This window comes from Musca autumnalis, unplaced genomic scaffold, assembly GCF_047663935.1.
Source record: "Musca autumnalis isolate F117 unplaced genomic scaffold, ASM4766393v1 scaffold_5, whole genome shotgun sequence".
Lineage (NCBI taxonomy): Eukaryota > Metazoa > Arthropoda > Insecta > Diptera > Muscidae > Musca > Musca autumnalis.
In genome coordinates this window covers 54,748,568-54,774,889 of record NW_027412088.1, presented here as the reverse complement: position 1 = coordinate 54,774,889, position 26,322 = coordinate 54,748,568, and the positions used below count along the sequence as shown (strand labels likewise).

General features: G+C 36.8%; 1 protein-coding gene across 11 annotated transcripts in view; it reads left to right on the top strand.

Annotated features, from left to right (window-relative positions):
* Positions 1-26,322, top strand: part of LOC141405107 (uncharacterized) — a 78,408-nt gene extending 52,086 nt beyond the window's left edge. For 7 of the 11 annotated variants that reach the window (XM_073989110.1, XM_073989111.1, XM_073989103.1 and 4 more), the window contains 3 exons: positions 18,003-18,153; positions 18,254-18,307; positions 25,704-26,322. In XM_073989110.1, coding sequence (XP_073845211.1) covers positions 18,003-18,153; positions 18,254-18,307; positions 25,704-25,851 — 353 coding nt within the window. In that variant the 3' untranslated portion in view covers positions 25,852-26,322. Of the gene's footprint in view, positions 1-11,283; positions 11,427-11,924; positions 11,974-16,373; positions 16,563-16,888; positions 17,085-18,002; positions 18,154-18,253; positions 18,308-25,703 lie in introns of those variants that run through there. The other 4 variants (XM_073989109.1, XM_073989112.1, XM_073989108.1 and 1 more) reach the window with 4 other exon arrangements.

Genomic DNA, 26,322 nt, shown 5'->3' with positions numbered 1-26,322 from the left:
TCTCATCAGGGACCTGAGTTATTTTTTCTATAAAAATATCTCCTTAGGGACCTGAGGAATTTTTTTATAACAAGTCTCCTCTGGGACCTGAGGATTTTTTATAGAAAAATGAACTTTGGGACCTGAGGATTTTTTTATAGAACAAATGTCATTTGGGACCTGAGGATTTTTTATAGAAAAAATGTCGTGTGGGACCTGAGGAATTTCTTTATAGAAAAAATGTCCTCAGAGGAATTTTTTCTATAGAAAGAAGTGTCCTCAGGGACATGCGGAATTGTTTTCTATAGAAAAAAGTGTCCTCAGGGACATGAGCAATTTTTTCTATAGAAAAAAGTGTCCTCAGGGACCTGAGGATTTTTTTTTCTATAGAAAGAAGTGTCCTCAGGGACCTATGGAATTTTTTCTATAGAACAAATGTCCTCCCTGACCTGAGGAATCGAAAAAAGTGTCCTCAGGGACTTGAGGAATTTTTCTATAGAAAAAAGTGACCTCAGGGACTTGAGTAATTTTATTCTGTAGAGAAAGTGTTCTCAAAGACCTGAGAAATTTTTTTCTATAGATGAAGTGTCCTCACAAACCTGAGGAATTTTTTTTCTGTTGAAAAAGTGTACTGAGAACATTTTTTAGGAAAAATTGTCCTCAGGGACCTCAGGAATTGTTTTTCTATAGAAAAAAGTGTCCTCAGGGATCTGAGGAATTTTTTCTATAGAAAAAAGTGTCATCAGGGACCTGAGGAATTTTTTTCTATAGAAAAAAGTGTCCTCAGGGACCTGAGGAATTTTTTTCTATAGAAAAAATTGTCCTCAGGGACCTGAGGAATTTTTTTCTATAGAAAAAAGGAATTTTTTTTTTCTATAGAAAAAAAGTGTCCTCAGGGACCTGAGGAATTTTTTTCTACAGAAAAAAGTGTCCTCAGTGCCCTGAGGAATTTTTTCCTATAGAAAAAAGTGTCCTCAGGGACCTGAGGAATTTTTTTCTATAGAAAAAAGTGTCCTCAGGGACCTGAGGAATTTTTTTTTTCTATAGAAAAAAGTGTTCTTAGTGACCTGAGGATTTTTTTTTCTATAGAAAAAAGTGTCCTCAGTGATACCGAGGAATTTTTTTTATAGATTTTTTATAGAAAAAAATTCCTCACGTCCTTGAGGTCTTCTATTCTGACTTTTCTCTGTAGAAAAAAATTCCTCGGGTACCTGAGGATACTATTTTCTATATAAAAAAATCGTCAGGACACCGAGGAGACTTTTTTCTATAGGGGAAAAAATCCTCAGGTCTTTGAGGACACTTTTTTCTATAGAAAAAAATTCCTCAGGTCCCTGACGAGACTTTTTTCTATAGAAAAAAATTCTCAGGTCCCTGAGGAGACTTTTTTCTATAGAAAAATTTATCAGGTCCCTGAGGAGACATTTTTCTATAGAAAAAATTTCTCAGGTCCCTGAGGAGACTATTTTCTATAGAAAAAAATCCTCAGGTCCCTGAGGAGACTTTCTTCTATAGAAAAAAATCCTCAGGATCACTGAGGAGACTTTTCTATAGAAAAAATCCCCAGGAATGTTTTATAGAAGAAAATTCCTAAGCCATATGAGAATTGTTGCTACGGTGAAAACACCAGCAATTTTTTCCTCAGGATCTGAGGATTTTTTTTCTATAGAAAAAAGTGACACTTTTCTGTAGGAAGGACATTTTTTATAGAAAAAAGTGTCCACAGGGACCTGCGGAATTTTTTTCTATAGAAAAAATCAGAAAATGCCAGAGTTTTTCTATAGAAAAAGTCACCTTGGTACCTCAGGTCCCTGAAAACACTTTTTTCTGTAGAAAAAGCCCTCACGTCCCAGAGAATAATTTTTTTATGAAAAAAGTGTCCTCAGGGACCTTAGGTCCTCTGGGACCTAAGGATTTTTTTTTATAGAAAAAATGTCCTCAGGGATCTGAGGATTTTTTTTTCTATAGAAAGAAGTGTCCTCAGGGACCTGAGGAATTTTTTTCTATAGAAAAAAAGTATCCTCAGGTACCTTAGGAATTTTTTCTATAAAAAAGTCTCATCAGGGACCTGAGTTATTTTTTCTATAAAAATATCTCCTTAGGGACCTGAGGAATTTTTTTATAACAAGTCTCCTCTGGGACCTGAGGATTTTTTATAGAAAAATGAACTTTGGGACCTGAGGATTTTTTTATAGAACAAATGTCATTTGGGACCTGAGGATTTTTTATAGAAAAAATGTCGTGTGGGACCTGAGGAATTTCTTTATAGAAAAAATGTCCTCAGAGGAATTTTTTCTATAGAAAGAAGTGTCCTCAGGGACATGCGGAATTGTTTTCTATAGAAAAAAGTGTCCTCAGGGACATGAGCAATTTTTTCTATAGAAAAAAGTGTCCTCAGGGACCTGAGGATTTTTTTTTCTATAGAAAGAAGTGTCCTCAGGGACCTATGGAATTTTTTCTATAGAACAAATGTCCTCCCTGACCTGAGGAATCGAAAAAAGTGTCCTCAGGGACTTGAGGAATTTTTCTATAGAAAAAAGTGACCTCAGGGACTTGAGTAATTTTATTCTGTAGAGAAAGTGTTCTCAAAGACCTGAGAAATTTTTTTCTATAGATGAAGTGTCCTCACAAACCTGAGGAATTTTTTTTCTGTTGAAAAAGTGTACTGAGAACATTTTTTAGGAAAAATTGTCCTCAGGGACCTCAGGAATTGTTTTTCTATAGAAAAAAGTGTCCTCAGGGATCTGAGGAATTTTTTCTATAGAAAAAAGTGTCATCAGGGACCTGAGGAATTTTTTTCTATAGAAAAAAGTGTCCTCAGGGACCTGAGGAATTTTTTTCTATAGAAAAAATTGTCCTCAGGGACCTGAGGAATTTTTTTCTATAGAAAAAAGGAATTTTTTTTTTTCTATAGAAAAAAAGTGTCCTCAGGGACCTGAGGAATTTTTTTCTACAGAAAAAAGTGTCCTCAGTGCCCTGAGGAATTTTTTCCTATAGAAAAAAGTGTCCTCAGGGACCTGAGGAATTTTTTTCTATAGAAAAAAGTGTCCTCAGGGACCTGAGGAATTTTTTTTTTCTATAGAAAAAAGTGTTCTTAGTGACCTGAGGATTTTTTTTTCTATAGAAAAAAGTGTCCTCAGTGATACCGAGGAATTTTTTTTATAGATTTTTTATAGAAAAAAATTCCTCACGTCCTTGAGGTCTTCTATTCTGACTTTTCTCTGTAGAAAAAAATTCCTCGGGTACCTGAGGATACTATTTTCTATATAAAAAAATCGTCAGGACACCGAGGAGACTTTTTTCTATAGGGGAAAAAATCCTCAGGTCTTTGAGGACACTTTTTTCTATAGAAAAAAATACCTCAGGTCCCTGACGAGACTTTTTTCTATAGAAAAAAATTCTCAGGTCCCTGAGGAGACTTTTTTCTATAGAAAAATTTATCAGGTCCCTGAGGAGACATTTTTCTATAGAAAAAATTTCTCAGGTCCCTGAGGAGACTATTTTCTATAGAAAAAAATCCTCAGGTCCCTGAGGAGACTTTCTTCTATAGAAAAAATCCTCAGGATCACTGAGGAGACTTTTCTATAGAAAAAATCCCCAGGAATGTTTTATAGAAGAAAATTCCTAAGCCATATGAGAATTGTTGCTACGGTGAAAACACCAGCAATTTTTTCCTCAGGATCTGAGGATTTTTTTTCTATAGAAAAAAGTGACACTTTTCTGTAGGAAGGACATTTTTTATAGAAAAAAGTGTCCACAGGGACCTGCGGAATTTTTTTCTATAGAAAAAATCAGAAAATGCCAGAGTTTTTCTATAGAAAAAGTCACCTTGGTACCTCAGGTCCCTGAAAACACTTTTTTCTGTAGAAAAAGCCCTCACGTCCCAGAGAATAATTTTTTTCATCTTTGTGTTTATTTCAGCTCTAGTCCATATTTTGTTGTATTCAAGTATTTGAATAACAACAAAATGTTTTACAGTGGATATGAAATTGATTAGTTGCGGGCGGAGGGTGGGGAATACTATAGTTTCAGTTGTCACCAAACAACTTCATCAGTTCCCTTTTCCGCCGACTCTGTATCGATAAACAGGTCAATAAGCCCATCCAGCAAATTAAACAAAATGAGAAAATTGCTGTATGGCCCTAAAGCTGATTACCCTACAATTTGAGTCGAACTAAAGAATTTCATATCCACCACTGTTTTTATGTCGTCTTTGCTTTGCAAAGAATGCGAACATATGAGTGTTGCTTCAATAAGCGGGGGTAAAACAACGAGAAAGTTGTTGTTTTTGCATTACGCATTGATCAACAAGGCCGTGCTGATGCCTATTATTGTTGTTGGCGTTTTTTATTGTTGGACTGCAGAATTTTACATCTTTGTGTTTATTTCAGCTCTAGTCCATATTTTGTTGTATTCAAGTATTTGAATAACAACAAAATGTTTTACAGTGGATATGAAATTGATTAGTTGCGGGCGGAGGGTGGGGAATACTATAGTTTCAGTTGTCACCAAACAACTTCATCAGTTCCCTTTTCCGCCGACTCTGTATCGATAAACAGGTCAATAAGCCCATCCAGCAAATTAAACAAAATGAGAAAATTGCTGTATGGCCCTAAAGCTGATTACCCTACAATTTGAGTCGAACTAAAGAATTTCATATCCACCACTGTTTTTATGTCGTCTTTGCTTTGCAAAGAATGCGAACATATGAGTGTTGCTTCAATAAGCGGGGGTAAAACAACGAGAAAGTTGTTGTTTTTGCATTACGCATTGATCAACAAGGCCGTGCTGATGCCTATTATTGTTGTTGGCGTTTTTTATTGTTGGACTGCAGAATTTTACATCTTTGTGTTTATTTCAGCTCTAGTCCATATTTTGTTGTATTCAAGTATTTGAATAACAACAAAATGTTTTACAGTGGATATGAAATTGATTAGTTGCGGGCGGAGGGTGGGGAATACTATAGTTTCAGTTGTCACCAAACAACTTCATCAGTTCCCTTTTCCGCCGACTCTGTATCGATAAACAGGTCAATAAGCCCATCCAGCAAATTAAACAAAATGAGAAAATTGCTGTATGGCCCTAAAGCTGATTACCCTACAATTTGAGTCGAACTAAAGAATTTCATATCCACCACTGTTTTTATGTCGTCTTTGCTTTGCAAAGAATGCGAACATATGAGTGTTGCTTCAATAAGCGGGGGTAAAACAACGAGAAAGTTGTTGTTTTTGCATTACGCATTGATCAACAAGGCCGTGCTGATGCCTATTATTGTTGTTGGCGTTTTTTATTGTTGGACTGCAGAATTTTACATCTTTGTGTTTATTTCAGCTCTAGTCCATATTTTGTTGTATTCAAGTATTTGAATAACAACAAAATGTTTTACAGTGGATATGAAATTGATTAGTTGCGGGCGGAGGGTGGGGAATACTATAGTTTCAGTTGTCACCAAACAACTTCATCAGTTCCCTTTTCCGCCGACTCTGTATCGATAAACAGGTCAATAAGCCCATCCAGCAAATTAAACAAAATGAGAAAATTGCTGTATGGCCCTAAAGCTGATTACCCTACAATTTGAGTCGAACTAAAGAATTTCATATCCACCACTGTTTTTATGTCGTCTTTGCTTTGCAAAGAATGCGAACATATGAGTGTTGCTTCAATAAGCGGGGGTAAAACAACGAGAAAGTTGTTGTTTTTGCATTACGCATTGATCAACAAGGCCGTGCTGATGCCTATTATTGTTGTTGGCGTTTTTTATTGTTGGACTGCAGAATTTTACATCTTTGTGTTTATTTCAGCTCTAGTCCATATTTTGTTGTATTCAAGTATTTGAATAACAACAAAATGTTTTACAGTGGATATGAAATTGATTAGTTGCGGGCGGAGGGTGGGGAATACTATAGTTTCAGTTGCGTAATGCAAAAACAACAACTTTCTCGTTGTTTTACCCCCGCTTATTGAAGCAACACTCATATGTTCGCATTCTTTGCAAAGCAAAGACGACATAAAAACAGTGGTGGATATGAAATTCTTTAGTTCGACTCAAATTGTAGGGTAATCAGCTTTAGGGCCATACAGCAATTTTCTCATTTTGTTTAATTTGCTGGATGGGCTTATTGACCTGTTTATCGATACAGAGTCGGCGGAAAAGGGAACTGATGAAGTTGTTTGGTGACAACTGAAACTATAGTATTCCCCACCCTCCGCCCGCAACTAATCAATTTCATATCCACTGTAAAACATTTTGTTGTTATTCAAATACTTGAATACAACAAAATATGGACTAGAGCTGAAATAAACACAAAGATGTAAAATTCTGCAGTCCAACAATAAAAAACGCCAACAACAATAATAGGCATCAGCACGGCCTTGTTGATCAATGCGTAATGCAAAAACAACAACTTTCTCGTTGTTTTACCCCCGCTTATTGAAGCAACACTCATATGTTCGCATTCTTTGCAAAGCAAAGACGACATAAAAACAGTGGTGGATATGAAATTCTTTAGTTCGACTCAAATTGTAGGGTAATCAGCTTTAGGGCCATACAGCAATTTTCTCATTTTGTTTAATTTGCTGGATGGGCTTATTGACCTGTTTATCGATACAGAGTCGGCGGAAAAGGGAACTGATGAAGTTGTTTGGTGACAACTGAAACTATAGTATTCCCCACCCTCCGCCCGCAACTAATCAATTTCATATCCACTGTAAAACATTTTGTTGTTATTCAAATACTTGAATACAACAAAATATGGACTAGAGCTGAAATAAACACAAAGATGTAAAATTCTGCAGTCCAACAATAAAAAACGCCAACAACAATAATAGGCATCAGCACGGCCTTGTTGATCAATGCGTAATGCAAAAACAACAACTTTCTCGTTGTTTTACCCCCGCTTATTGAAGCAACACTCATATGTTCGCATTCTTTGCAAAGCAAAGACGACATAAAAACAGTGGTGGATATGAAATTCTTTAGTTCGACTCAAATTGTAGGGTAATCAGCTTTAGGGCCATACAGCAATTTTCTCATTTTGTTTAATTTGCTGGATGGGCTTATTGACCTGTTTATCGATACAGAGTCGGCGGAAAAGGGAACTGATGAAGTTGTTTGGTGACAACTGAAACTATAGTATTCCCCACCCTCCGCCCGCAACTAATCAATTTCATATCCACTGTAAAACATTTTGTTGTTATTCAAATACTTGAATACAACAAAATATGGACTAGAGCTGAAATAAACACAAAGATGTAAAATTCTGCAGTCCAACAATAAAAAACGCCAACAACAATAATAGGCATCAGCACGGCCTTGTTGATCAATGCGTAATGCAAAAACAACAACTTTCTCGTTGTTTTACCCCCGCTTATTGAAGCAACACTCATATGTTCGCATTCTTTGCAAAGCAAAGACGACATAAAAACAGTGGTGGATATGAAATTCTTTAGTTCGACTCAAATTGTAGGGTAATCAGCTTTAGGGCCATACAGCAATTTTCTCATTTTGTTTAATTTGCTGGATGGGCTTATTGACCTGTTTATCGATACATAGTCGGCGGAAAAGGGAACTGATGAAGTTGTTTGGTGACAACTGAAACTATAGTATTCCCCACCCTCCGCCCGCAACTAATCAATTTCATATCCACTGTAAAACATTTTGTTGTTATTCAAATACTTGAATACAACAAAATATGGACTAGAGCTGAAATAAACACAAAGATGTAAAATTCTGCAGTCCAACAATAAAAAACGCCAACAACAATAATAGGCATCAGCACGGCCTTGTTGATCAATGCGTAATGCAAAAACAACAACTTTCTCGTTGTTTTACCCCCGCTTATTGAAGCAACACTCATATGTTCGCATTCTTTGCAAAGCAAAGACGACATAAAAACAGTGGTGGATATGAAATTCTTTAGTTCGACTCAAATTGTAGGGTAATCAGCTTTAGGGCCATACAGCAATTTTCTCATTTTGTTTAATTTGCTGGATGGGCTTATTGACCTGTTTATCGATACAGAGTCGGCGGAAAAGGGAACTGATGAAGTTGTTTGGTGACAACTGAAACTATAGTATTCCCCACCCTCCGCCCGCAACTAATCAATTTCATATTTTTCTATAGAAAGTGTCCTCAGGGACCTGAGGAATTTTTTTCTATAGAAAAAGTGTCCTCAGGGACCTGAGGAATTTTTTTTCTATAGAAAAAAGTGTCCTCAGGGACCTGAGGAATTTTTTTCTGTAGAAAAAAGTATCCTCAGGGACCTGATGAATTTTTTTCTGTAGAAAAAAGTGTCCTCAGTGACCTGAGGAATTTTTTTCTATAGAAAAAAGTGTCCTCAGGGACCTGAGGAATTTTTTTCTATAGAAAAAAGTGTCCTCAGTGACCTGAGGAATTTTTTTCTATAGAAAAAAGTGTCCTCAGGGACCTGAGGAATTTTTTTCTATAGAAAAAAGTGTCCTCAGTGACCTGAGGATTTTTTTTTATAGAAATTTCTTTTTATAGAAAAAAATTCCTCACGTCCTTGAGGTCTTCTATTCTGACTTTTCTCTGTAGAAAAAAATTCCTCAGGTACCTGAGGATACTTTTTTCTATATAAAAAAATCGTCAGGACATCGAGGACACGTTTTTCTATAAAAAATTCATCAGGTCCCTGAGGAGACTTTTTTCTATAGAAAAAATTTCTCAGGTCCCTGAGGAGACTATTTTCTATAGAAAAAAATTCCTTAGGTCCCTGAGGAGACTTTCTTCTATAGAAAAAAAATTCCTTAGGATCACTGAGGAGACTTTTTTCTATAGAAAAAAATCCTCAGGAATGTTTTATAGAAGAAAATTCCTAAGCCATATGAGAATTGTTGCTACGGTAAAAACACCAGCAATTTTTTCCTCAGGATCTGAGGATTTTTTCTATAGAAAAAAGTGTCCTCAGATCCCTGAGGAGTCTTTTTTATATAGAAAAACATTCCTCAGGATCCAGAGGACACTTTTTTTCTAAAGAAAAATTCCTCAGGATACTGAGGACACTTTTTTCTAAAGAAAAATTCCTCAGGATACTGAGGACACTTTTTTCTATAGAAAAAAATTCTCAGGATCCTGAGGACACTTTTTTCTATAGAAAAAATTCTCAGGATCCTAAAGAAACTTTTCTATAAAAAATGTCCTCAGGACCTGAGGATTTTTTTCTATAGAAAGAAGTGAGGACACTTTTTTTCTATAGAAAAAAGTGTCCTCAGGGACCTGGGATAGAAAGAAGTGAGGACACTTTTTTTCTATAGAAAAAAGTGTCCTCAGGGACCTGATGCATTTTTTATAGAAAAACGTGTCCTCGGTGTCCTGACGATTTTTTTCTATAGAAAAAAGTGTCCTCAGGGAGCTGAGGAATTTTTTTCTATAGAAAAAAGTGTCCTCAGGGAGCTTAGGAATTTTTTCCTATAGAAAAAAGTGTCCTCAGGGAGCTGAGGAATTTTTTTCTATAGAAGAAGTGTCATTATAAACCTGAGGATTTTTTTTCTGTTGAAAAAAGTGTACTGTGAACACTTTTTGTTTGCAAAATTGTCCTCTATAGAAAAAAAGTGTCCTGAGGGACCTTAGGAATTTTTCTCTATAAAAAAATCTCCTCAGAGGCCTGAGATATTTTTACTATAAAAAGTCTCCTCAGGGACCTGAGGTATTTTTCTATAAAAATGTCTCCTCATTTATAAAAGAGTTTCCTCTGGAATCTGAGGATTTTTTTTATAAAAAGAAGTGTTCTCTGGGACCTGCGGAATTTTTTTCTATAGAAAAAAGTGTCCTCACCTGAGGAATTTTTTTATAGAAAAAAAGTGTCCTCTATAAAAAAATTCCTCAGGTCCCTGAGGAGACTTTTTTCTATAGAAAAAAATTCCTCAGGTCCCTGAGGACACTTATCTATAGAAAAAAAATTTCTCAGGTCCCTGAGGACACTTTTTTGTATAGAAAAAAATTCCTCAGGTCCCTGAGGACACTTTTTTCTATAGAAAAAAATTCCTCAGGTCCCTGAGGACACTTTTTTCTATAGAAAAAAATTCCTCAGGTCCCTGAGGACACTTTTTTCTATAGAAAAAAATTCCTCAGGTCCCTGAGGACACTTTTTTCTATAGAAAAAAATTCCTCAGGTCCCTGAGGACACTTTTTTCTATAGAAAAAAATTCCTCAGGTCCCTGAGGACACTTTTTTCTATAGAAAAAAATTCCTCAGGTCCCTGAGGACACTTTTTTCTATAGAAAAAAATTCCTCAGGTCCCTGAGGACACTTTTTTCTGTAGAAAAAATTCCTTAGGTCCCTGAGGACACTTTTTTCTATAGGAAGGATTTTTTTTCTATAGAAAAAAGTCAGAAGGTGCCAGAAGTATTTTTCTATAGAAAAAGTCACCTCAGGGACCAGCTTTTTTTATAGAAAAGGTCACCTCAGGAAAAATCTCCTTGAAGATGTTTATTATTTATAAAGTGCCCTTTGGGACCTAAAGAATTTTTTTCTATAGAAAAAAGTGAGGGACCTGAGGCATTTTTCTATAGAAAAATGTTCTCATTGACCTGAAGAATTTTTTTCTATAGAAAAGTCACTCAGATTAGTGGTTTTGTTATAGAAAAAAGTGTCTTCTAGCACCTAACGTTAGCACCTGGCAATTCCGAAAAACATTCGCGGTATCTACCCTAAATATTTACTCATTGAGATCTGCATTGGATTCACGTATGTTTGCTATGGAATAACATTTTGCGTTGTTGTTATCACCAAATGATGTAAATATTTATATCATCTAACGTTAGAGTTGCCAAATTGTATTTATTTTTTTTCACCATCGATTTTGATTTTCAACAACAACGACAATTTGTCACGAAAAAGAAGTAGGAACCATCATTTATGACATTAAATGAGAATGATGAGTTTATATTTGCATATCGAAAAAAAATGAAATTTGGTCGAGAATCAACATTTGGTCTAATAAATGCAGTAAAGCAGGAGATCTTAGAAAATTTGTGTTTGATATTCTTTGCTCTGCTTTACAAAACGACGATTTACAGGCAGACATCTCCTGGTTATTTTGAAAAAAATTTGTAGCCAACCATCGGTATTTCTGTTTTATACTTGTCAACCCTGCTGCATCAACTTTTGAAGATAAACTTTATTTTGATTGTTATCATTTTTGTTTTTTTTTTTATTGTTGTTTTTGCAATCAAGTGGAAAACAAATTGCCAACGACGATTCATTTGTTTTTGTATTCGTATTTGAAGATTACCCACTTTCTTTTTACAAACGAATTGTGTTAATGGGGGACTGTTATTTTTTTTAGTATTACCTTACCTTTGTTATTAGTCAACCATGGAGGATTCTGCCATAATTTTTGCGCTCGCCGTTACCTTTTTTATATTCGCAATAACTTCAATTTGTGTTTTTGTGACAAGGAAACGTAGGAAGGCTTCGGATAATAAGGGTAAGACAGTTAAAAACAAGTCTAAATGAGTTGGTTCCTGAAGTGGTTTTACCCGATCGAGAAGTTATAAAAACATGGTATGCAGAATGACGAACACCTTATTTAGCTAAAGTGCGTATGAATAATGGAGTTACGTATACGTCTACTAATTCCGAATATGCCACTTTTCGCATGTAAGCAACGATTGCGCTTGCTTAGGTCAAGAGCATGTCTTCTTTTATAACAAGGTACTCGAAACAAATAGTTTGTCTCTTTTCGATAGTTTACAAAAAATCAATCGCTGTCGTTAAGTCTCAATATCTACTCGACATTGTTTACTTAAAACCGATTACCCACTTCAAAGGATTTGAAGTATTTACGAAACGTATGAAATAATTTAGTTCGATCAAATTATCCATATCGTTAAGTTGTACGACATTTTATTCTGCTAAAGTTTTTCTTTCCATTATTGATCGCATTTTCCTACTATCGATGTTACCACTAATTTTAAATCGTAGAAAAAGAAGGAAGAGAATGAAACGACAAAAGGAAACTAAAGTTGATGAAGGTAAATAAGGATACATACAAGTACATACACACTAACATCGAGTGTTGCTGAAGATGTTTTTCTATAGAAAAAATCCTCAGGTCACTGAAGACACCTTTTTCTATAGAAAAAAATACCTTAGGTTACTGAGGACATTTTTTATAAAAGAAAATCCTGAGGATACTTTTTTCTATAGACTCTTCAGATAGCTGTGGACACTCTTTTTCTGCAGCAAAAATCCTCAGGTCCCTGAGGACACTTTTCTATAGAAAAATATTCCTCAGGTCACTGAGGTCACTTTTTTCTGTAGAAAAAAATTCCTCAGAACGCCGACTACACTTTTTTATTTCTCATGTCCCTGAGGAAACTTTTTTCTATAGAAAAAATATCTCAGATCCTGAGGAAATAAAATTGCTGATGTTTTTTCTGTAGCAAAAATTCTCATATGACTTTGGAATTTTCTTCTATAAAACATTCCTGAGGATTTTTTCTATAGAAAAAGTCTCCAGATTTGTTTCTAAACAAAATAGTCTCCTCAGAGGCATAAGAATTTTTCTATAGAAAAAGTCTCAGGACGTCAGGAATTTATTTCTATTGAAAAAAGTGTTGGCAGAGACCTGAAATTTTTTCTAGAGAAAAATTTCCAGTCCGTGAGAATGTTCTTCTCTATAGAAAAAGTTTCCTCAGAAACCTGAGGATGTTTGTTCTATAGAAATAAAATCTCCTCAGGAAACTGCAGATGTTTTTCTATAGAAAATATCGTTCGCAGGAAATTCCTAAATTTCCATAGAACACTTTTTTCTACAGAAAAAATCCTCAGCTCCCTGAGCACACTTTTCTGTAGAAAAAATTCATCAGTTTACTGAAAATACTTTTTTCTATAGAAAAAATTCCTCAGGTACGTGAGGACACTTTTTTCTATAGAAGATAATCCTCAGATCCTAAGGAAAAAATTGCTGATGTTTTTTCCGTAGCAAAAATTCTCATATGGCTTAGGAATTTTCTTCTATAAAACATTTATGAGGATTTTTTCTATAGAAAAAAGTCTCCTCAGTAATCTCCAGATTTGTTTCTGAACAAAATAGTCTCCTCAGAGGAGGAATTTTTCTATAGAAAAGTCTCAGGACGTCAGGAATTTATTTCTATTGAAAAAAGTATTCGCAGATACCTGACATTTTTTTTCTATTGAAAAAATGTCAAGTCCGTGAGAATGTTTTTTCTATAGAAAAACGTTTTCTCGGGGACCTGAGGATGTTCGTTAGATAGAAATAAAGTCTCCTCAGGAAACTGCAGATGTTTTTTTTTTATAAAAAATATTGTTCCCAAGAAAATTCCTAAGGTTCCATAGAACACTTTTTTTCTACAGAAAAAAATTCTAAGGTCCGTGATGACATTTTTCTGTAAAAAAAATTCATCAGTTTACTGAGGACACTTTTTTCTATAGAACAAAATTCGTCATGTCCCTGAGAACACTTTTTTCTGTAGAAAACATTCCTCTGGTCGCTGACGACACATTTTTCTACGGAACGAAAATCCAAAATTCAATTTCCTGAGGACACTTTTTTCTACAGCAAAAATTCCTCTGGTTCCTAAGGACACTTTTCAATACCAAAAATTTCTCAGATCCTGAGGAAAAAAATTCTCAGGGACCAGAGGGTTTTTTTGTAGTAAAAATTCTTCACAGTGTGCTGACGATGTTTTTTTTCTATAGACATTTAGGAATTTTTACTGAGGACACTTTTCTATAGCGAAAATTCCCCAGGTCGCTGAGACACTTTTTTCTATAGAAAAAAATCCTCAGTTCCCTGAGGACACTTTTTTTTCTATGGAAAACAGTGTCCTCAGTAACCTGGGGATTTTTTTCTATAGAAAAATTGTCATCCGTAACCTGAGAACTATTTTCTTCAAAAAAAAAAAAGTATCATCTGTAACCTGAGTGTCCCCTGTAACCTCCTACGGAGGTCTTATATTCTATAGAAGCATCCAACGGAGGTCTTCTATTCTGTAGAAGCCTCCAACGGAGGTCTTCTATTCTATAGAAACCTCCTACGGAGGTCTTCTACTCTGTAGAAGCCTCCAACGGAGGTCTTCTATTCTATAGAAACCTCCTACGGAGGTCTTCTATTCTATAGAAACCTCCTACGGAGGTCTTCTATTCTATAGAAACCTCCTACGGAGGTCTTCTATTCTATAGAAACCTCCTACGGAGGTCTTCTATTCTATAGAAACCTCCTACGGAGGTCTTCTATTCTATAGAAACCTCCTACGGAGGTCTTCTATTCTATAGAAACCTCCTACGGAGGTCTTCTATTCTATAGAAACCTCCTACGGAGGTCTTCTATTCTATAGAAACCTCCTACGGAGGTCTTCTATTCTATAGAAACCTCCTACGGAGGTCTTCTATTCTATAGAAACCTCCTACGGAGGTCTTCTATTCTATAGAAACCTCCTACGGAGGTCTTCTATTCTATAGAAACCTCCAACGGAGGTCTTCTATTCTATAGAAACCTCCTACGGAGGTCTTCTATTCTATAGAAACCTCCTACGGAGGTCTTCTATTCTATAGAAACCTCCTACGGAGGTCTTCTATTCTATAGAAACCTCCTACGGAGGTCTTCTATTCTATAGAAACCTCCTACGGAGGTCTTCTATTCTATAGAAACCTCCTACGGAGGTCTTCTATTCTATAGAAACCTCCTACGGAGGTCTTCTATTCTATAGAAACCTCCTACGGAGGTCTTCTATTCTATAGAAACCTCCTACGGAGGTCTTCTATTCTATAGAAACCTCCTACGGAGGTCTTCTATTCTATAGAAACCTCCTACGGAGGTCTTCTATTCTATAGAAACCTCCTACGGAGGTCTTCTATTCTATAGAAACCTCCTACGGAGGTCTTCTATTCTATAGAAACCTCCTACGGAGGTCTTCTATTCTATAGAAACCTCCTACGGAGGTCTTCTATTCTATAGAAACCTCCTACGGAGGTCTTCTATTCTATAGAAACCTCCTACGGAGGTCTTCTATTCTATAGAAACCTCCTACGGAGGTCTTCTATTCTATAGAAGCCTCCTACGGAGGTCTTCTGTTCTATAGAAGCCTCCTACGGAGGTCTTCTATTCTATAGAAGCCTCCTACGGAGGTCTTCTATTCTATAGAAGCCTCCTACGGAGGTCTTCTTTTCTATAGAAGCCTCCTACGGAGGTCTTCTATTCTATAGAAACCTCCTACGGAGGTCTTCTATTCTATAGAAACCTCCTACGGAGGTCTTCTATTCTATAGAAACCTCATACGGAGGTCTTCTATTCTATAGAAGCCTCCTCCTACGGAGGTCTTCTATTCTATAGAAGCCTCCGCCTACGGAGGTCTTCTATTCTATAGAAGCCTCCTCCTACGGAGGTCTTCTATTCTATAGAAGCCTCCTCCTACGGAGGTCTTCTATTCTATAGAAGCCTCCTCCTACGGAGGTCTTCTATTCTATAGAAGCCTCCTCCTACGGAGGTCTTCTATTCTATAGAAGCCTCCTCCTACGGAGGTCTTCTATTCTATAGAAGCCTCCTCCTACGGAGGTCTTCTATTCTATAGAAGCCTCCTCCTACGGAGGTCTTCTATTCTATAGAAGCCTCCTCCTACGGAGGTCTTCTATTCTATAGAAGCCTCCTCCTACGGAGGTCTTCTATTCTATAGAAGCCTCCTCCTACGGAGGTCTTCTATTCTATAGAAGCCTCCTCCTACGGAGGTCTTCTATTCTATAGAAGCCTCCTCCTACGGAGGTCTTCTATTCTATAGAAGCCTCCTCCTACGGAGGTCTTCTATTCTATAGAAGCCTCCTACGGAGTTGTTCTATTCTATAGAAGCCTCCTACGGAGTTGTTCTATTCTATAGAAGCCTCCTACGGAGTTGTTCTATTCTATAGAAGCCTCCTACGGAGTTGTTCTATTCTATAGAAGCCTCCTACGGAGTTGTTCTATTCTATAGAAGCCTCCTACGGAGTTGTTCTATTCTATAGAAGCCTCCTACGGAGTTGTTCTATTCTATAGAAGCCTCCTACGGAGTTGTTCTATTCTATAGAAGCCTCCTACGGAGTTGTTCTATTCTATAGAAGCCTCCTACGGAGTTGTTCTATTCTATAGAAGCCTCTAACGGAGGTCTTCTATTCTATAGAAGCCTCCAACGGAGGTCTTCTATTCTATAGAAGCCTCCAACGGAGGTCTTCTATTCTATACGGAGGTCTTCTATTCTCAAGAAGACTCTTTCCATCTTGATCGTTAACAAAAAATCTTCTTTGCTTTTGATTAGATTAAAAAAGGTTCTCATGTTATCAGTGACCACTTCACGTGTTAACCATTTTGCGTAGTTTCCCCAAAACTATTACTCACCTCAAATCAATTGCATTTTGTTATCAAACTTTTAAACAGTGTGTTAGTACCAATAAAAACGCGCTATCGGCAAGTTGTAAACATTACCCTTAGAAAATTGTTATTATTTTTCCCTCATGGAGGCATTCACCATTAGTTTTTCATTTGCATTTGGTATTTTTCTATTATCAACATTGGCGATATATTTACGTCGTAGAAAATTAAAACGACAATGTGAAGCTGAGATTGTGGGAGGTAAGCCGTCGTAGAATAATCCTCTAAAGGTAGGGCGTTTTTCTTTCGATTAGGCATTTGGATTGTGTAAACTTTCTGTTACATTTAAATTTCTTGATAATCTATAACCCCATAGTCTAGAGAAGCAACGTTCTCTATAAAGATTTTTTTTATGAGAAAAAGCCGCACTTTGCATTTTATTATTTATTTCATGTGGAAATCCCACACTCTATGTATAGTACTATTTTCCGTGAATTTACAATCCAAGATTGTTATCATCTCAGATTTCAATCTCACTAATTTGTTTAACAAGAAATTGTATTTAATTGGAAATCAGTAATTAGTGTTCAAATAGTTTCGCGTGAATATTCCACCTTACTAATACTTGATTAGAAAAAAACAGCAGCCAGTGGTTTATCGTCATGTTAACAACCTTTCTTATCGTTTTCGGAATGACATTTTCAATTTCGGTTATAACATCAATGGCTGTTATTATATGTCGCAGATGTATGAATAAGCGCCATTCTGTTCAAGTAATTGGAGGTAGTTATATTTATATATAAGATAATTTTATAAAAAAAAATGGCCAAGGTAATTTTGCGTATCAACAGACTTTCTAAGGTAAACGGACACATATCCAACGAATCCTCTAATCGCAGTTTCTATCTTATTTTGACTTATCACATAAACAAGAAATGTTATATTACGTGTATAAATCCACTTCATGTCAAATAAATCATCACAAAGAAAATGAACCCGTGGCATTAAGTCCAAACATAAGAACTCAATTCTACTTAACATAATATTTAACATATTTCAACCAATTTAATTTACATTTGTACGTCATTGATTTCGGCGCACATACCTTCTCATAACAACTTAAATTATGTCAGCTGTTGCTTAACAAAGAGACATATTGCTCTCCCCCATAAGTCTCTCTCATATGATATGAATAGCTATGGTTTATATTGGGCAATATTACGTGGGGAAATTTTCATTTTGTTGGTGAAAGATGGTGTTATGAACTCAATGGTTGCCAATAGCTGACACCAATAGTGTTTGGGACAGCGGCGCCAACCCAGCATCCAACCCATGGCGGAATAAGAAGGTGTTACATCGATAACAATAATCGGGCCACTTACCACACCAAACGTCAACAATTGTGCACAAATTTTGACGTTTGGTCTGGTAAATGGTCCGATTATTGTTATCGATGTAACACCTTATTATTCCACCATGATCCAACCTATACTGCTACAACAACAACTCCTATATCCAATGAACCGAAAATTTCAATGTAAACATGGAGTAACATTACTTTATGTCTTTAAGATCATATTTTTCTGTCCCTTTTGAAAAACAATGGCCAGTGCCATATTAATTGTTGTTTCTATCCAAAAAAAACTATTTTAACAATAACACTCATCAAACATTTTGTTAATTCTTTTGCTCTCATTACAGCACCAATAGTTGTGACATCTGCCACACACACAGCGCCCGGTGGCTACCCTGTCTCACAAATGCCAGTGGGTGCAACGACTACAGCCACAGGATATCAAACACAAGCATACCCAGCACCACAAGCATACGCAGCACCTTATCCACCCCAAGGGTATGTAGAAAACATGAAGTTCCTGCCATAGGATTCTTCGAAAATATCCGTTAATCTTTTAAAGAATTTGCTATTAATTTCAATATTATTTTAATTTCAGGGTTCCAACACAAATGCCTATGCCAATGCCAGCTAGTCAACCACCAGTTCCAGGGTAAGTTGGGAATATCCAACAAAATCTACATGTGGAAGATCTTCTAAATATTCTCTATAGATAGAAGAACCTTTGAAGGTGTCCTTTAGAGAGAAAAACTTTTAAAAGTCTTCAATTGATAGAAGACCATTTAATGCTCTTCTACAGACAGAAGGCCTTTTTCACGTCTTCTACAGGTCTTTCAGTGACAGAAGCCCTTTTTTACGTTCTCTTGGAAAAGTCTTTTTTGGCCTGCTATAGACAGTCTGTGGACGGAAGACCTTTCACAGATTTTCCAAAGACAGAAGATTTTTAACAATAATTCCATGCAAAGAAGCCACTTCAGGTCTTCTAAAGACAGAAGGACTTTAACATGTCTTCTATAGACAGAAGACCTTCAACAGGTCTTCTATAGATAAGAGACACTCAACAGGTATTTTATAGACAGAAGACCTTCAACAGGTTTTCTATAGACAGAAGACCTTCAACAGGTCTTCTATAGACAGAAGACCTTCAACAGGTCTTCTATAGACAGGAGACCTTCAACAGGTATTTTATAGACAGAAGACCTTCAACAGGTCTTCTATAGACAGGAGACCTTCAACAGGTATTTTATAGACAGAAGACCCTCAACAGGTCTTCTATACACAGAAGACCTTCAACAGGTCTTCTATAGACAGAAGACCTTCAACAGGTCTTCTATAAACAGAAGACCTTCAACAGGTCTTCTATAGACAGAAGACCTTCAACATGTCTTCTATAGACAGAAGACCTTCAACAGGTCTTCTATAGACAAGAGACCTTCAACAGGTATTTTATAGACAGAAGACCTTCAACAGGACTTCTATAGACAGGAGACCTTCAACAGGTCTTCTATAGGCAGGAGACCTTCAACAGGTATTTTATAGACAGAAGACCCTCAACAGGTCTTCTATAGACAGAAGACCTTCAACAGGTCTTCTATAGACAGAAGACCTTCAACAGGTCTTCTATAGACAGAAGACCTTCAACAGGTCTTCTATAGACAGGAGACCTTCAACAGGTATTTTATAGACAGAAAACCTTCAACAGGTCTTGTATACACAGAAGACCTTCAACAGGTCTTCTATAGACAGGAGACCTTCAACAGGTCTTCTATAGGCAGGAGACCTTCAACAGGTATTTTATAGACAGAAGACCCTCAACAGGTCTTCTATAGACAGAAGACCTTCAACAGGTCTTCTATAAACAGAAGACCTTCAACAGGTCTTCTATAGACAGAAGACCTTCAACAGGTCTTCTATAGACAGAAAACCTTCAACAGGTCTTCTATAGACAGAAGACCTTCAACAGGTCTTCTATAGACAGAAGACCTTCTACAGGTCTTCTATAGACAGGAGACCTTCAACAGGTACTTTATAGACAGAAGACCTTCAACAGGTCTTCTATAGACAGAAGACCTTCAACAGGTCTTCTATAGACAAAAGACCTTCAACAGGTCTTCTATAAACAGAAGACCTTCAACAGGTATTCTATAGACAGAAGACCTTCAACAGGTCTTCTATAGACAGAAGACCTTCAACAGGTCTTCTATAGACAGAAGACCTTCAACAGGTCTTCTATAGACAGGAGACCTTCAACAGGTCTTCTATAGGCAGGAGACCTTCAACAGGTATTTTATAGACAGAAGACCCTCAACAGGTCTTCTATAGACAGAAGACCTTCAACAGGTCTTCTATAAACAGAAGACCTTCAACAGGTCTTCTATAGACAGAAGACCTTCAACAGGTCTTCTATAGACAGAAAACCTTCAACAGGTCTTCTATAGACAGAAGACCTTCAACAGGTCTTCTATAGACAGAAGACCTTCTACAGGTCTTCTATAGACAGGAGACCTTCAACAGGTACTTTATAGACAGAAGACCTTCAACAGGTCTTCTATAGACAGAAGACCTTCAACAGGTCTTCTATAGACAAAAGACCTTCAACAGGTCTTCTATAAACAGAAGACCTTCAACAGGTATTCTATAGACAGAAGACCTTCAACAGGTCTTCTATAGACAGAAGACCTTCAACAGGTCTTCTATAGACAGAAGACCTTCAACAGGTCTTCTATAGACAGAAGACCTTCAACAGGTCTTCTATAGACAGAAGACCTTCAACAGGTCTTCTATAGACAGGAGACCTTCAACAGGTCTTCTATAGGCAGGAGACCTTCAACAGGTATTTTATAGACAGAAGACCCTCAACAGGTCTTCTATAGACAGAAGACCTTCAACAGGTCTTCTATAAACAGAAGACCTTCAACAGGTCTTCTATAGACAGAAGACCTTCAACAGGTCTTCTATAGACAGAAAACCTTCAACAGGTCTTCTATAGACAGAAGACCTTCAACAGGTCTTCTATAGACAGAAGACCTTCTACAGGTCTTCTATAGACAGGAGACCTTCAACAGGTACTTTATAGACAGAAGACCTTCAACAGGTCTTCTATAGACAGAAGACCTTCAACAGGTCTTCTATAGACAAAAGACCTTCAACAGGTCTTCTATAAACAGAAGACCTTCAACAGGTATTCTATAGACAGAAAACCTTCAACAGGTCTTCTATAGACAGAAGACCTTCAACAGGTCTTCTATAGACAGAAGACCTTCAACAGGTCTTCTATAGACAGAAGACCTTCAACAGGTCTTCTATAAACAGAAGACCTTCAACAGGTCTTCTATAAACAGAAGACCTTCAACAGGTCTTCTATAGACAGAAGACCTTCAACAGGTCTTCTATAGACAGAAGACCTTCAACAGGTCTTCTATAGACAGAAGACCTTCAACAGGTCTACTATAGACAGAAGACCTTCAACAGGTCTTCTATAGACAAGAGACCTTCAACAGGTATTTTATAGACAGAAGACCTTAAACAGGTCTTCTATAGACAGAAGACCTTCAACAGGTCTTCTATAGACAGGAGACCTTCAACAGGTCTTCTATAGACAGGAGACCTTCAACAGGTATTTTATAGACAGAAGACCCTCAACAGGTCTTCTATAGACAGAAGACCTTCAACAGGTCTTCTATAGACAGAAGACCTTCAACAGGTCTTCTATAAACAGAAGACCTTCAACAGGTCTTCTATAGACAGAAGACCTTCAACAGGTCTTCTATAGACAGAAAACCTTCAACATGTCTTCTATAGACAGGAGACCTTCAACAGGTATTTTATAGACAGAAGACCTTCAACAGGTCTTCTATAGACAGAAGACCTTCAACAGGTCTTCTATAGACAGGAGACCTTCAACAGGTACTTTATAGACAGAAGACCTTCAACAGGTATTTTATAGACAGAAGACCTTAAACAGGTCTTCTATAGACAGAAGACCTTCAACAGGTCTTCTATAGACAGGAGACCTTCAACAGGTCTTCTATAGACAGGAGACCTTCAACAGGTATTTTATAGACAGAAGACCCTCAACAGGTCTTCTATAGACAGAAGACCTTCAACAGGTCTTCTATAGACAGAAGACCTTCAACAGGTCTTCTATAAACAGAAGACCTTCAACAGGTCTTCTATAGACAGAAGACCTTCAACAGGTCTTCTATAGACAGAAAACCTTCAACATGTCTTCTATAGACAGGAGACCTTCAACAGGTATTTTATAGACAGAAGACCTTCAACAGGTCTTCTATAGACAGAAGACCTTCAACGGGTCTTCTATAGACAGGAGACCTTCAACAGGTACTTTATAGACAGAAGACCTTCAACAGGTCTTCTATAGACAGAAGACCTTCAACAGGTCTTCTATAAACAGAAGACCTTCAACAGGTCTTCTATAGACAGAAGACCTTCAACAGGTCTACTATAGACAGAAGACCTTCAACAGGTCTTCTATAGACAAGAGACCTTCAACAGGTATTTTATAGACAGAAGACCTTCAACAGGTCTTCTATAGACAGAAGACCTTCAACAGGTCTTCTATAGACAGGAGACCTTCAACAGGTATTTTATAGACAGAAGACCCTCAACAGGTCTTCTATAGACAGAAGACCTTCAACAGGTCTTCTATAGACAGAAGACCTTCAACAGGTCTTCTATAAACAGAAGACCTTCAACAGGTCTTCTATAGACAGGAGACCTTCAACAGGTACTTTATAGACAGAAGACCTTCAACAGGTCTTCTATAGACAGAAGACCTTCAACAGGTCTTCTATAGACAGACGACCTTTAACAGGACTTCTATAAACAGAAGACCTTCAACAGGTCTTCTATAGACAGGAGACCTTCAACAGGTACTTTATAGACAGAAGACCTTCAACAGGTCTTCTATAGACAGAAGACCTTCAACAGGTCTTCTATAGACAGACGACCTTTAACAGGACTTCTATAAACAGAAGACCTTCAACAGGTATTTTATAGACAGAAAACCTTCAACAGGTCTTCTATAGACAGGAGACCTTCAACAGGTATTTTATAGACAGAAGACCTTCAACAGGTCTTCTATAGACAGAAGACCTTCAACAGGTCTTCTATAGACAGGAGACCTTCAACAGGTACTTTATAGACAGAAGACCTTCAACAGGTCTTCTATAGACAGAAGACCTTCAACAGGTCTTCTATAGACAGACGACCTTTAACAGGACTTCTATAAACAGAAGACCTTCAACAGGTATTCTATAGACAGAAGACCTCCAACAGGTCTTCTATAGACAGAAGACCTTCAACAGGTCTTCTATAGACAGAAGACCTTCAACAGGTCTTCTATAGACAGAAGACCTTCAACAGGTCTTCTATAGACAGAAGACCTTCAACAGGTCTTCTATAGACAGAAGACCTTTAACAGGTCTTCTATAGACAGACGACCTTTAACAGGACTTCTATAAACAGAAGACCTTCAACAGGTATTCTATAGACAGAAGACCTCCAACAGGTCTTCTATAGACAGAAGACCTTCAACAGGTCTTCTATAGACAGAAGACCTTCAACAGGTCTTCTATAGACAGAAGACCTTTAACAGGTCTTCTATAGACAGGAGACCTTCAACAGGTATTTTATAGACAGAAGACCTTCAACAGGTCTTCTATAGACAGAAGACCTTCAACAGGTCTTCTATAGACAGAAGACCTTTAACAGGTCCTTTCACTGGCCCTCTACAGACGGAAGACGGAAGGTCTTCTACAGATGGAAAACTTTTTACAGGTCTTCTACAAACAGAAGATCTTTTACAGGCCTTCTATGGGCAACATACCATTTGCAGGTCTTCAACAGACTGGAGACCCTCAACAGGTCTATATAGACAGAAGACCATTTATAGGTCTTCTGTGAACAAAAGACCATTTACAGGTCTTCCATAGACAGAATAATTCTACAGGCCAAAGTCTGTTAACAGGTCTTCAATAGACCCAAAACCCAAAACAGCTCTTCAATAGAAGGAATGCCGTTAACAGGCCTTCCGCAAGAAATAACTCTAATTTTAGACAGAATACCTTTTGCAGGCCTTGTCTTCTGTTAATAGTACAGGTTTTCTATAGACCGAAGACCATTTACAGATCTTATATATCCAGAAGACCTTTTACAGGTCTACTATTAATAGAAGACTTTTAATCTCTCTTCTGTAGAAAGAAGACCTTTTACAGGCCTTTTATAGACAGAAGACCTTTAACCTCTCTTCTATAGACAGAAGACCTTTTACAGGTCTTCTATGGACAGAGGACCTTTAAGAGATCTTCTATAGACAGAAGACCTTTAATAGAATTTCTATAGACCGAAGAACATTTACAGATTTTATATATCCAGGAACATTTTTACAGGTCTTCTATGGACAAAAAACCATTTAAAGGTTTTCTATAGACAGAAGAAATATAACAGTTCTTCTACAGACCCAAGACTGTTAACACGTCTTCTATAGAGCCAAGACCTTTAACACAGGTCTTCTATAGAAAAATCGACAGAAGACCTATTTTAAAGACAGAAGACCTTTTATACGCCTACTGTGGACAGAGGACCTTTAAGAAGTCTTCTATAGACAGAAGACCATTTACAGATCTTATATATCCAGAAGACCTTTCAAATGTCTTCTATAGACAGAAGATCTTTTACAGGTCTTCTACAGAAAGGAGACCTTTTATAGGTCTACTGTAAACAGAATACCTTTAACCTCTCTTCTAGGGCTCCTATAGACCGAAGTCCATTTACAGATCATATATATCTAGAAGACCTTTACCAGGACTTCTACAAACAGAAGACCTTTTAAAGGTATTCTATATAAAGAAGACCTCTAACAGGTCTTTGACAAGTCCTCTGTAGACGAAAGACCTTTAACAGATCTTCTATATCGGCTTTAGGCTATTTTTACCCTCAACCTTTAGGCTAAAATGGTATGTACACTTTAATACGACCAAAATTGTACCTCATGGCAAAAATGGTTTTAGACCCCGAATATGTTTGGACGAAATCCGGTTCAGAAAATTTGGAGTTGATTTCGGATGTCCGTCTATCTGGTGCGAACCGAATTGGGCCCACTTTTTTTATACCTCCCCCACAAAAGTTCAAAAATATTGTTTGTTTGTTGTATAAGCGAACAAGTTTGATTTTTTGTGGGAAGGTATCTAAAGGAGTGGATTCGTATGACCTATCTTCGAACTTTAACTAAGTCTGGACAATATATTACGATACCCTCAATTTGAACCATATAGCTTGATCCGTTCGAGAGTTATTATGCGATCCACTCAGATAGACAGGAGGGAGTAACCTCTCGGAAAGAGTAACCGAATTGATCAAAACTTTGCATATGGTAATATTACTTCCAGGCATATATCAGGTTTGAATATGGTATAAATCGGTATACTGCTTCATGTACCTCGAACACAAAATTTAACATTTGGGAAAAGTAGAGTTAACCAGCTCATCTCGGATAGTTTTGAATTTTTTTCCAAAAAGTTCTTCTTGTGGGCCCTCACCCTCGAAGGGAGAAACCGATTTGGTATTTCTTACACACTCGGATTATGTCGGAATATTGGCTACATCGGACCACTCTTTGGGGTACCACCGACACAAAGTTTGGAAAGAGTGCAGTTTAAGAACTAGTCTGGGATCGTTTTTAAATTTTTGACAACATGTTATGTATGCGAACATAGTTGCAATGGTACAATTTATTTCGGGGGCAAGTCAATACTTCCCTAGGAATTGGCCCAAAAACTCAAAAAACTCCTAAAGACGTCAGAATTATTGTGTTAACTTCTTTTCTTTAGGTCCGATGCTTAGGGTATATCTCTGTCGGTACGGCTGACTGATCATTTATTACCATTTTTAATTTTTTTCCTGCCTATCATTTGTTATAAACACCAAGTTTTGGTCTTGATTAACGAATTGCCTTAGCAATATAATCCCCATTCCTTATAAATTGTTTTTCCTTACTAACTTTTTTCCATTTTTTTTTTTTCTTGCAGTCTTCAACCCTATGTTGCGCCCTATCCACCGATGGCGAACGATGCTCCTCCATCCTATGATATGGCAGTTAGTGGTGCTGGAGCTGGTGTACCCAACAATGGTACCTATGAAAAACAAGCACCATATAATCCAAATTTTAGCGGCTAACAACTTCAAGGCACAAAATAAACCAACAAACGACTCTGTTAAAGACTTGAAGTATTCAAGGTTACAATAATAATATTACAATTTATATATGTATGTATGTATTAAACAACAACAACAACCTTAGGGAAGAAATGAATCTATTCAATTATTTTATTATTATAATTAACAGTTTTGTAATTATTATTATGTTAATGTACATTTAGAACATAATGTATAAACAACGCTTTCCTCCAAACTGTATTTTTATGTATGTATTCCATGAAAAGAAAAACCATTTATTTACCACTTGAATATGTATTTTAACAAGAACAACAACAATAAACAATTATTGTCCTCCATAGAGATTGAATAATTATTGTTGTAGATTATACATTACTATTTAAAATGTTTCAACAGCTTTTTTTATTGTGATAAAACCATTTTTCTTTAAAAACAATTTATATACAATGAAATAAAATCGAAATAAAGAAA